Genomic DNA, 12,831 nt, shown 5'->3' on the forward strand with positions numbered 1-12,831 from the left:
GTCATAGTTTTTTGTTGCATTTTAAAATAAATAGCTTCAAAATCTTTGAAGGATTTCTCCAATACGGTGCGACGTAAGTATATATATTTTTTTTAAATATAACTTTGTTTTAAAATCACCATAAATACTTTATCATATATTTTGTATATTAAAAGCATTGATAACTTTGTATTATGGTTATAAAACAGTTTATTATAACTTAATTATAATGTCTACCGGTTTCGAAGCTAACCGCTTCTTTTTCAAGACTGATTAATACTAAAACACTATCTACTTTACAAAATTTTAAATATTTTGGCAAAAGAACTCGGGTTTATTTTTTTTTGATAAGCAGCCACAGGCAAAAGGGATCAGGGATGTTGAGTGATTGGAAACATATTTAATAACGGACTTTTAGAAAAATCGTTGACTTGTGTATTTTTTACAACATTTTGAGTGTGTCCAAAAAACTTGTTCACAAAATCTGGATTATCTCCAATTACAGGAGTTATTTTCATATTATTTTTGACACCTCATCAAAGATGAAGAAGAATATGGAAGTCTGGGCGATCACTTTACACACGTGTAATATTCACCAATTCTACCCATTATCGACAACCACACTACTCTAATTCTTGGAAGTTCTATATATATGAATCAATTTAGAAACATTGTTCTTGAATCACTAGAACTTCACTATTGGTGAGATGTAAAGAAGCTTTTTTACTAAGCAGAAACTTTTATATTAGTATGTGAGGTCCGAATCCTGGATTATAATCACACACATGAGAAAACATCACCAATAGATGTCTCTAGTGAAGTTCTAGTGATTCAAGAACAATGTTTCTAAATTGGTTCATATATATAGAACTTCCAAGAATTTGAGCAGTGTGGTTGTCAATAATGGGTAGAATTGGTGAATGCTACACGTGTGTAAAGTGATCACTTAAACCAGCCTATGACGGTCGTCAGCCACGTAAACGCCCAGACTTTCATATTCTTCTTCATCTTTGATGAGATGTCAAAAATAATATGTGTATTTTTTAGTTGCCAATTATTTTTAGTTGCTTTAAAAATTTATAATATTTTTAAGTAATCTAATTTGAGTCTTCTGTTGCATGTGTGTAATATACTTAGGCCTTTATTTTTATCAAATGTGTGATTATTTTCTATTAGGTGATTGGCAAATTCAGAATAATAATTATTATATAGACATCTTGTATGATCTCTTTAATTCCTAGAAATTACAGCATCAAATTAGGATTTAGTTTTTGGTAAGGGAATGTAATTAATTATTATTATTATTATTATAAAACCCTTATCCGCACCACAATGGTGCATAGGGCACTGTGTCTTATAAACGCAGAGTTATCATGATCGTTTTTACTTATGAAGGAAAGGTGATCAGCCCTCCGCTTCAGGTGCCAGTCCAGGATAATATTGAATAAATATAAGTGTGAAAAAATCACTTATATTTATTTGACCCCCCCTGGGAATCGAACCCGGGACCTCCAGAACGATAGCCGAGCGTGCTGACCATTACACTACGGAGGCGGACATGTAATTATTTATGAGTATTTTAATGTTTTTAATGTTTTAGAATTTAATTAACCCTGATGATGACAAGGTTCTTGTCGAAACCGGTAGGTTAAACATAAAAAAAAGTGGTTAAAACAAAGTTGTTTAATTTTATAAAGCTCATAAAATGTGTCACAAAGTAACCGCGAAAAACATTCAAGAAACAAAAACCATGTCAAATCATTATTTCGTCCGCCTCCGTAGTGTGATGGTCAGCACGCTCGGCTACCGTTCTGGAGGTCCCGGGTTCGATTCCCAAGTGGAGTAAAATAAACATAAGTGATTTTTTCACTGTAATATTTATTCAATATTACCCTGGACTAGTACCTGAAGCGGAGGGCTGATCACCTTTCCTTCTTGTGTAAACGATCAAGATAACACTGCGTTTATATGACGCAGTGCCCTATGCACCATTGGGTGCGGATAAGGGTTTTATTATTTATTATTATTATTATCAGTCATCCTTCCAAACTATTCATCACTCAATATTATGTATTACTACTATTAATACCATCACGCCGTTTCTCCGCAGGGGTAGGCAGAGAGAATAACACGCCACACTATTCTGTCCTGACATACACTCCTCGCCTCCTTCACATCCATACATCTAGTCATACATGCCCTCCGATTACGCAGACTTTTGACACCGCCAGATTTTAGGTTCTGATTGATCTGATCGTGCCGAGTCTTTTTCGGTCGTCCTCGTTCTGTTTTCCCTCTCACATTCGCCACATATATGTTCTTAGTCATTCTCTCGTTATCAATTCGCTCCACATGTCCATACCACCGTAAAGAACTCTTCCTAGCCTTTTTAATTATTCCTCGTTCAGCCTTACATTCCTTTCTTATATCTTCGTTTTTAATTCTGTCATGCAATGATTTTTCCACACATTCGTCTGAGGGAGCGCATTTCAACAGCGTTCACTCTGCTTTCATCCTTTCTTTGCCAGTTCCATGTTTCGCTTCCATACATTCGTGTCGGTGCCAGCACGCCGTTGTGAACCGCTAGCTTGGCTGTAGGTGTGTGTATTTTTTTTTATTTTTTTTTTATTTATTTCTTAAGTTAGCTTATATTAAAACTAATATAAAGTATTATATACATTTACATCATCTTTATATATTTACATTTCCTTACAGTAACTTAGACATTTATTTTTAAATTCTTTCAGACACTTTTCATTCTTCATACATTCAGGCATCTCATCATACATTTTTAAACCCTTATACATCAAGCAATTTTGCGACTCAGCTCTTTTCAATAATGGTAGTCTTATTTTATCCTTTTGTCTAGTAGCATATTCATGACAATTTTTGTTTAAGACAACTTTATCCTTAAAATATTTTGGTAATTTATCGTGAAAAAATTTATGTATAAATATCAACATATTAAATTTAAGTCTTCTTCTAACAGATAACCATTTTAGTTCATCTCTCATTTTTTTTACATTGCTATATTTATTTTTCTTAAGAACTATTCTCATCGCTTTATTTTGTATAATTTCAAGTTTATTTATGTATATATACTTATTTGTGTGTAGGTGTGTGTGTGCATGTTAAGGTATAGTAACAGACAGCACAGTGGCTCATATTTGGAGGAAAGTGATAATTTGGGAATTAGTTATGGGCCTGATTCACTCGAGTCAAGTGCTTCACGCTCCAGAAACGGAAATTACTATTCTTCGGACGACTGATTCGGTGCAACACTTGTATATACCGACAAGACACGAATACGGTCTGTGAAGTGCGTCATTTAGGGATATAGTGGACTTCCCATTTACGCGGTGGATACGTTACACGTTCCACATAATACCGCTTAAAAAAAGTAAAGATATAATAAAAATATGGTGGATCAAATAGCAACGCAAATGTGCTCCATAGAGCAAAAGCGGGGAGACAGTTGCTGACTGACATCTGTTCGTGTCAAATAAAACCCTTATCCGCACGCCAATGGTGCATAGGGCACTGCGTCTTATAAACGCACTGTTATCTTGATCGTTTACACAGGAAAAAATGATCTTCGCTGGCTTAAGTGTCTAGAAAGAATTCAATGTAAATTGAAGCGAGAAAGTAAAACCCTTATCCGCACCCCAATGGTGCATAGGGCACTGCGTCTTATAAACGCAGTGTCATCGTTCACACATGAAGGGAAGGTGATCAACCCTCCGCTTCAGGTACCAGTCCAGGGTATAATTGAATAAATATCACAGTGAAAAAATAACTTATATTTATTTGACCCCCCCCTGGGAATCGAACCCGGGACCTCCAGAACGGTAGCAGACCATTACACTACGGAGGCGGACATGTAAATTGTGCCGGATAAAATATTGTAAACACGACTAGTTTCGAGAACTCGGCTGTCCAAACTTAAAACACAGTAAGGGACATTTTTTTGTAGTACGTTTTTTTTGCATTTTTGGGCTAAGTAGAATCAACTTCGTCCGAAAATGCAAAAAAAAAACGTACTACAAAAAAATGTCCCTTACTGTGTTTTGAGTTTGGACAGCCGAACTACAGATGTTCTCATCTACACGTGAAAATATAATTAGATTGTATTTTCGGCTTTTGATGGGAGCATCTGTAGTTCTCAAAAATAGCTAACTAAAAAAAAAAACTAACTAACCATCACGCCGCTTCCCCGCAGGGGTAGGCAGAGAGAATCGAACGCCACACCACTCTGTCTTTGCAAACATTCTTTGCCTCTTCTACATTCATGCATCTCCTCATACATACCCGACGATTATTACGACACCTGACCCGGCCGCTTTCAAATATTTGACATACCTGATTGTGCCAAGTTTTCCTCGGTCGTTCTCTGCTTCTTTTTCCAACTACATTCGCCTCATAAATTTGTTTAACCGTTCTTTCTTCACTCATACGCTCCACATGTCCAAACCATCTCAACACACCTTTCTTAATTTTATCGAAAATGCTTATCTCAGCCTTACATTCTTTCCTTATTTCATCATTCGAACATCTATTAAACATCGTTTTGCCACACATTCGTCTGAGGGATCGCATTTCGACTGCATTCAGTCTGCTTTCATCCTTCTTTATTATTTCATCCTTCTTTATTATTCTTTATTCATTTCTTATTCCAAAAATAGCACATCGTATAAATGGTATTGATAATCAACGTTGTGGAACGCAAAGATGATAAATTGAGATCGAGACCTTGTAGAACAGTGGAAGTGGAAAAATCAATTGGTTCCAGTTCTACTAAACTATACATAATATATTAAATTCAATTTAATATATTATGTATATTAAAAGCATTGAAAACATTGTGGTAAGGTAATATTACACTCTCCTTACCATCCGTTGTTCACTTTGTGTAATACCACTTTTTTAAACACTTATTTGTGACTACCTGTTTCGGAAAATCATTCCATCATCAGGTCATTAAAATTAAAATTAAATTATTACATTAAAATTATTACGATTTGACATTTCGCTGACTCCCTTCAACAACGTCACATTTCAAAAACTTGATTTTTCAGGAGATCGTTCGGCTACCGTTCTGGAGGTCCCGGGTTCGATTCCCAAGGGGGGTAAAATAAATATAAGTGATTTTTTCAGTCATATTTTATTCAATATTACCCTGGACTGGTACCTGAAGCGGAGGGCTGATCACCTTTCCTTCATGTGTAAACCATCAAGATAACACTGCGTTTATATGACGCAGTGCCCTATGCACCATTGGGGTGCGGATAAGGGTTTTATTATTGTTAATATTATATATGTATATCTTAAAGGCTTCAGCCGTTCAATAAATAAATAAATAAATATCATCGTTGGGTTATCGACACCACACTCTAATTCATAACATACAATTTGAGCGTTCGCAGAGACCACATAACTGTAAGACGCTGTACTAAATAGTCACTCTGCTTACGAACTGCGTCATAATTAATTATGTATACAAACTGTGGACTAGTATCGGATGCGTCAAGACTAGAGGTGCAAGCGAAAGTGTGTAAAAAAGTGTGTCTAACTGTTGTTAGACACCGCCTGTCTGCACCTCAGCCCCCCAAAGCGATGCGATAATTTCATTAATTGATTCAGCAGTCACTTTGTGGTTATATCTATCCATTTTTAATCTAAGTTTTACTTGCCTAGTACCACTTTAAAAAAAAATCTATTGTGACACGTGTTTTGATGCATGCCGCATCATTTTGAACACAGTGACGGTGTTTTAAAATGGCGAGGAAAGTATCGAAACACGTGTCACAGTAGATTTTAAGAAAAAGTGGTATTTACCATGTAAAATTAAAATTAAAACAACTACTACTACTACTGCCATCACGCCGTTTCCCCGCAGGGGTAGGCAGAGAGGATGGAACGCCACACTCTTCTGTCCTGACATACACTCCTCGCATCCATACATCTAGTCATACATGCCCTCTTTGTCACCGCCACTCTGACTTTTGACACCGCCAGATTTTAGGTTCTGATTGATCTGATCATGCCAAGTCCTTTTCGGTCGTCCACGTTCTGTTTTCCCTCTCACGTTCGCCACATATATTTTCTTAGTCATTCTCTCGGTATCCATTCGCTCCACATGTCCATACCACCGCAAATAACTCTTCCTAATCTTTTCAATTATTCCTCGTTCAGCCTTATATTCATTTCTTATATCGTCTTATATTAAAAACAACAATAATTACATATTAAACTCACTTTATTTTTAATATATTTTTGGTAAGCATTTTATTTATATTTATACCATATATCTATACCATATATATTTTGTCCGCCTCCGTAGTGTAATGGTCAGCACGCTCGTCTACCGTTCTGGAGGTCCCGGGTTCGATTCCCAAGGGAGGTTAAATAAATATAAGTGATTTTTTCACTGTAATATTTATTCAATATTACCATGGACTGGTACCTGAAGCGGAGGGCTGATCACCTTTCCTTCATGTGTAAACGATCAAGATAACACTGCGTTAATATGACACAGTGCCCTATGCACCATTGGGGTGCGGATAAGGGTTTTATTATTATATTATTATTATATACCACATATAGTTTTACTTTTTTTTCTTCCCGTTTTTTATTGAGTTGCGATAGTCTAAAAGTGAAAATAGTAGTTGAATAGTAGTACAATTTAGAAAATACTTAAAAATACAATGGGCAATAATTAGCCATTTTTTATAACATTTCAAATTCTTATTGTAAATATTTACAGAATGGTTACCATCACGCCGCTTTCCGCAGGGCTAGGCAGAGAGAATAGAGCTCCACACCACTCTGCCTTGCAAACATTTTTCGCCTCTTCGACATTCATGCGTCTCCTTATACATACCTGTACATGTTTGTATGAGAAGATACATGAATGCAGATATGAAAGTAGACTGAATGCAGTTGAAATAAGATCATTCAGACAAATGTACCATAAATGTTTGAATGGTGAAATAGGGAAGGAATGCAAAGCCGAGACAAGCATTATCGATAAAATTACGAGAGGTGTGTTGAGATGGTTTGGACATGTAGAACGAATGAGTGAGGTAAGAACGGTTAAACAAATATAAAAGTCCATTGTAGTTAGAAATGGAAGCAGAAAAAGATCGAGGAAAACTTGGCATGATCAAGTATGTCAAATACTTGGACGTGGTCAGGTCAGTAATCGGAATAATCGGCGGGTATATATGAGGCGGGTATATCCGCCACTGTAGTGTAATGGTCAGCACGCTCGGCTACCGTTCTGGAGGTCCCGGGTTCGATTCCCATAGGGGTCAAATAAAAATAAGTGTTTTTTTTCACTGTAATAATTATTCAATATTACTCTGGACTGGTACCTGAAGCGGAGGGCTGATCACCTTTCCTTCATGTGTTTACGATCAAGATAACACTGCGTTTATATGATGCAGTGCCCTATGCATCATTGGGATGCGGATAAGGGTTTGAATGAATGAAAATATATGAGGAGATGCATGAATGTTGAAGAGGCGAATAATGTTTTCAAAGACAGAGAGATTTCATCTCCACCTATCCCTGAAGGAAGCGGCACTATGGTTAGTCAGTTAATTAGAAAAATAAGAATATGTCACACTTTTCGGTCCATCCTGTTCTCGTATTAAGCATTTCTCTAGAGCAAACACTCTTTCTCTAAATGACACACGCTTAATTTGTTAAACTGATCGTAAAACAGTAGGAATTACATGAATACTGAGTTATATTACACATCTTCTTGCCCCGGATGTAATACAATAATTCAACCGGGATATTATACACCGTCTAGGAAAGTTTTAACTAATAACTGCTATTTTTTATTATTATTATTTAATATTAATATAATAATGTAATTAAACCCTTATCCGCACCAAAATGGTGCATAGGGCACTGCGTCATATAACACAGTGTTATCTTGATCGTTTACACATGAAGGAAAGGTGATCAGCCCTCAGCTTCAGGTACCAGTCCAGGATAATATTGAATAAATATTACAGTAAAAAAATCAGTTATATTTATTTGAACCCCCCTGCGAATCGAACCCGGGGCCTTCAGAATGGTAGCCGAGCGTGCTGACCATTACACTACGGAGGCAGACAAATAATATTAGCTAAATTCCATTTAACCGCATTTTTTCGCCTTCGTAGTGTAATAATCAGCAGGCTCACCTACCGTTCTGGAGGTCCCGGGTTCGATTCCCAGGGGGGTCAAATAAATATAAGTAATTTTTTTACTAAAATATTAATTCAATATTACCCTGGACTGGTACCTGAAGCGGAAGGCTGATCACCTTTCCTTCACGTGTTAGCGATAAGATAACATTGTGTTTATATGATGCAGCGCCCTATGCACCATCGGGTGCGGATAAACGTTTGAATATGAAGAAGAAATTACGTTATTCATTGATTTGGAATTGATTTTGTGGAATGACATAATGATTTAAATATAAAATCAAAACCCTCGTATAAGACCACTTTTTGAGTTCATTAATGTAAACACGACTAGTTTCGAGAACATCTGTAGTTCTTGAAACCAGCCGTGATTACATTAATAAACTCAGGAAGTGGTCTTGGAAGTCTTTTATAACACAAATGTTTTATTTTTAAATTGAAATCTAAATTACGTATGTACATTATTAGGATATTTAAGGTGTTCTCATCTTCGGAATTAGAAAACGTCCAAGTTACTCTTTAATCTATCTGCGGCTTATGCAACACCGTTTATCATGTTCCTACGTAGGTTATATATAAACAAAAAAGTATTTCACATACCAGGATTACATCAGGATCGAAAAGGTTATTGGAATGTGAACTGTGAGCACTTACATACTTATCTTCTAGTTTGAACAATAGATAATTCTTTAAACCATTATTTTCCTAGAATCAACTACCTTTTTTATCTTTAGACGTATCCATTAGATTATGTGCCGTTTTACATACTTTCTTAACGGATTTTACAAAAAAAAACATGCACTATGGGTGTTTTAAAACAATCTGAGTACATGTTGATCTTTAGTCCGACCTATGATTAATATTTTAACTCATATGATAAATATTTTCAGGATGTGTAAGAACAGCATGAAATCAAAGTAACTTTATTCATTAAGTGTCGGGTTCTGTTTCCGTGGTTAGTGTCGCAGACTCTTAAGTTAGAGTTTCTCGGTTCGAACCCACTCTCCCACAATTTGAAACCTATTTCTAATAATGAGCCGCTTAGACTCACAGAAATAGTATGAAATTGAAATATTTGTGCTTAATGAAATAGACATCAATAATGTTTCTTTTAACGTGACGTCTATTTGAGTATTTGATAAAGATAAAGAAAATTTCTGTTATTTGATAAAAACATGTTATGTAAGTTTATTATATAGTTATAATTTTATGTACATTACAGTTTTATGTACATTGTACAGTGAAAACCTGTAATTGGAATTTTATTATATAATATTTTATTATATAATATTTTTTTTGTAAATATTCTGTTGGTTTTACAATAGATAAATAAAATAAAAAATAAAAAAAAGTTATTAATAAAAACAGAAATATTTCTTTTTTCATATTTTTTTTTTATCTCTCTTTAGTAGGAATATAATATTTAACTCCCTAATTAGTAGCAAATTAGTAGGGACATGATCAGAACTATCGAATTTCCAGAGTTTAACGTATTTTTTAAATTACAAGAAAATGGGAATACAACATGAATAATAATAATTTCATTTTTAATATTTAATAAAAAGTGCCTTTTGCATCATAAACTACGAAATACTTGATATAACTACACCCCAAAAAATGCATCGTTCAAGTTTCTCAAAAAACATATGTATGAAAAATAGTGTACCAAGATACCAACTATGGGTAAAGCGCGAAACCCAGTTATTTTTTTATTTTGTTTTTTTTTTTTACATTTGTTATTTTTGAATGGTGCGTAGAGCCCAATTTAAAATAATTAGCCTTATGAATTTATCTGTCTTCATAATGTAGTGGTTAGCGCGTTAGGCTATCGTGCTGGAGGTCCCGGGTCCGATTCACAGGAGGATTAAAACAAAATATTGTGTTTTTTTTTATTTTTTATACCTGAATAATGCATTTTACATTTTGATATCTCAACATAGATGAAGAATAAAATGTATGTTTGGGAATTTACAATACTTATGACCTGTCTGTCTAGTCTGGATTAGTGCTCACTTTACACAAGTGTAACATTCACCATGATTAACAACCACACTTCTCGATTTTTTGGAACTCATAAGTATACATAAATCTCATTTCGCTTTACGTTGGAGCTCACTGGAGTCATTTATGGTTGGTTTGAAAATATTTTACTAAGCAGATTTTATTCAGATGAAAATATGTTATTCAGATGTATGTAAGATCCTAAACGGATTATTTTACATACTGGGAGAAGCCTGAAAAATGTTTTATTTTTATATGGAGCTTAGAATTAGACCAGTTATTTTAAGTGGTATTACACAAAGTGAACGATGAATGATAAGAAGAGTGTTATCGATTTGGTATGAATTCGTGGAATTACATAATTTAAATAGAACTATAAACGTTCTCAAAACTATGGTAGACGTGTTTACATTAATAAACTTAAAAGTGGTATAATACCACTGTTTTTCTTTTAAGCTTAGATCTTACTGTCATTTACACTGATATATAAAAACATGCGTGTAATTGAATGCAACCTTGTGTCGAAATTTCAAAGCAATCCGTGAAGAAGATGTAAGATATTTTACCAAGTAACATTAACATGCATCAATTCATGCGTGTAATTGAATGCTACGTTGTGTCAAAATTTCAAGGCAATCCTTGGTTAACATTAGGACATTTTAGATTTTGCACAAACTCACATTTATATTTTCATTTTTGCAGATAGATAAAAACACTGCGTATTTGAATACGACGTTGTGTCAATATTTTTAAGAAATCGGTTATTAACTTGATAGTTTTGAGTAAGTATAAACCAAAAATTTTCTTTTTTTTTATTGTGTAAGATACATTCATCAAAAACGCGTCTGAATTCAATTGCAACGTTCAAAAAACGTTTTAAATTTCAAAGCATTCCGTGAATTACTTTGAGAGATTTAAATATTATTATTATTATTTTATTTTTTTGACATCTCATCAAAGATGAAGAAGAATATGGAAGTCTGGGCATTTACGGGGCTGACGACCGTCATAGGCTGGTTTAAGTGATCACTTACCAACACCACCAGCCTATGACGGTCGTCAGCCCCGTAAATGACCAGACTTCCATATTCTTCTTCATCTTTGATGAGATGTCAAAAAAAAATTATATGAAAATAACTCCTGTAATTGGAGATAATCCAGATTTTGTGAACAAGTATTTGGACACAATCAAAATGTTGTAGAGAGATTTAAAGTTTTGCACAAACGAACAAAAATATTTTAATTATATTCTTAATATTATTTTTATTTAAAGCATTAATTTTGTATTTTTTTAAATAAAAAGAAATATTTGTATTTCTATTATTTACACAAATATTTCAATTTCATACAATTTTTCTGAGCCTAAGCGGCTCATTAATAGAAATAGGTATCAAATTGTGGAAGAGTGGGTTCGAACCGAGAAACTCTGACTTAAGAGTCCGCGACACTAACCACGGGACAACAACCCGACATGATACAGTATTATAAAGTTTTCAACGTTCTACAGACTGACAAATAGTTTCAAATGTCATATTTATGTGGTTTTAAAAGCAAATTAATTCATGTTTAAATTAATTAGCGGGTATTTTATTCAGCTTTAAATTATAGGGATCATTCAAACAGGGATTTTAAGAGTTAACGTTTTTTGCCAGTACACCGACGATATATAGATTGTCAATTTAAAATACCTCTAAACTGCATGGCCTTGTTATGTCTTCCTCTCGTTCCGGAACCAGCATCAGCAAACTCCACAAAATAATTGAAAATCACCAACAGCAATACCAGCTGGAAGCTCAATATTATGACACAACTAGATTTCTTGTAAACATTCCTGTTCTTCATGATATTCTCCTTTATGTTGCAACACTTTTCAGCTTCCGGTGAAAACCGGAAGCGCTTTGTCATTGCGCAGTTCGAATTCCGATCTATGACAGTCTTTTTCAAAGACGCCGTCATCTTTTTGACGACCCTACCCATCGCGGCACGTAAATTTGACGAAAAATTTACAAAATTATCTTTTCATTATTATTGATTTTTTTCAATATAAACCCGTTTGCTTTCTACCCTTAAAATCATTTTTGTGCAAACATTTTAACAGGGTATATTTGTATTATATTATTAAAATATAAACATCACTTCACTGCACTTTATAAAAATTTACAAATTAAATAAAATCACGTTCAAATACTTTAATTTTTAAATTGTTTTATGTATATTTTAAACTGTTATTAATCGAACTCGCTGTATCCGAAATTGACTGTTTTTTTTAGGTGGCTATTCACATGGGTGTCGAGTTTTGAATTCGCGTATTATTTTGGAATTTTGATCTGAAATTGACTCGCGTTCTGTGCGCATGTGCGACGCCAAGAAATCTCTTCGACCGACTGACCAACATCGGTTTATCGGCCAAGTTTATGGCCTCGTCTCGACAGTGCTCAGCTATTTTTCCAGTAACAGTCACTTTGCAGAAAGCGACACACCATATCCTCTGAATTTATTCAGTTGCCTAATTAATACCATGTCTCTTTTTCCTTTGTGCCGTTGAATCGTTCACCGGTTGTGTGGTTAGCGCGCTGCAAGGGACAGTAATACACGTACAGTGGAATTTCTTTACTTACCTCTTTCTCCGAGCATACTCACTTATCTCGTTACA

At 34.5% G+C, this 12,831-nt stretch overlaps 1 protein-coding gene across 1 annotated transcript in view; it reads right to left on the reverse strand.

Annotated features, from left to right (window-relative positions):
• LOC148310061 (uncharacterized) overlaps positions 1-12,564 on the reverse strand; it is a 50,572-nt gene extending 38,008 nt beyond the window's left edge. Inside the window, exon 1 of the mRNA XM_088259074.1 lies at positions 11,867-12,564. Coding sequence (XP_088115200.1) covers positions 11,867-12,155 — 289 coding nt within the window. The 5' untranslated portion in view covers positions 12,156-12,564. The remainder of the gene's footprint in view (positions 1-11,866) is intronic.
• Between the last annotated feature and the right edge of the window lie 267 nt (positions 12,565-12,831).

Source organism: Brachycentrus maculatus, unplaced genomic scaffold, assembly GCF_059751285.1.
Source record: "Brachycentrus maculatus isolate JH-2025_06_01 unplaced genomic scaffold, ASM5975128v1 h1tg000109l, whole genome shotgun sequence".
Taxonomy (NCBI): Eukaryota; Metazoa; Arthropoda; class Insecta; order Trichoptera; family Brachycentridae; genus Brachycentrus; species Brachycentrus maculatus.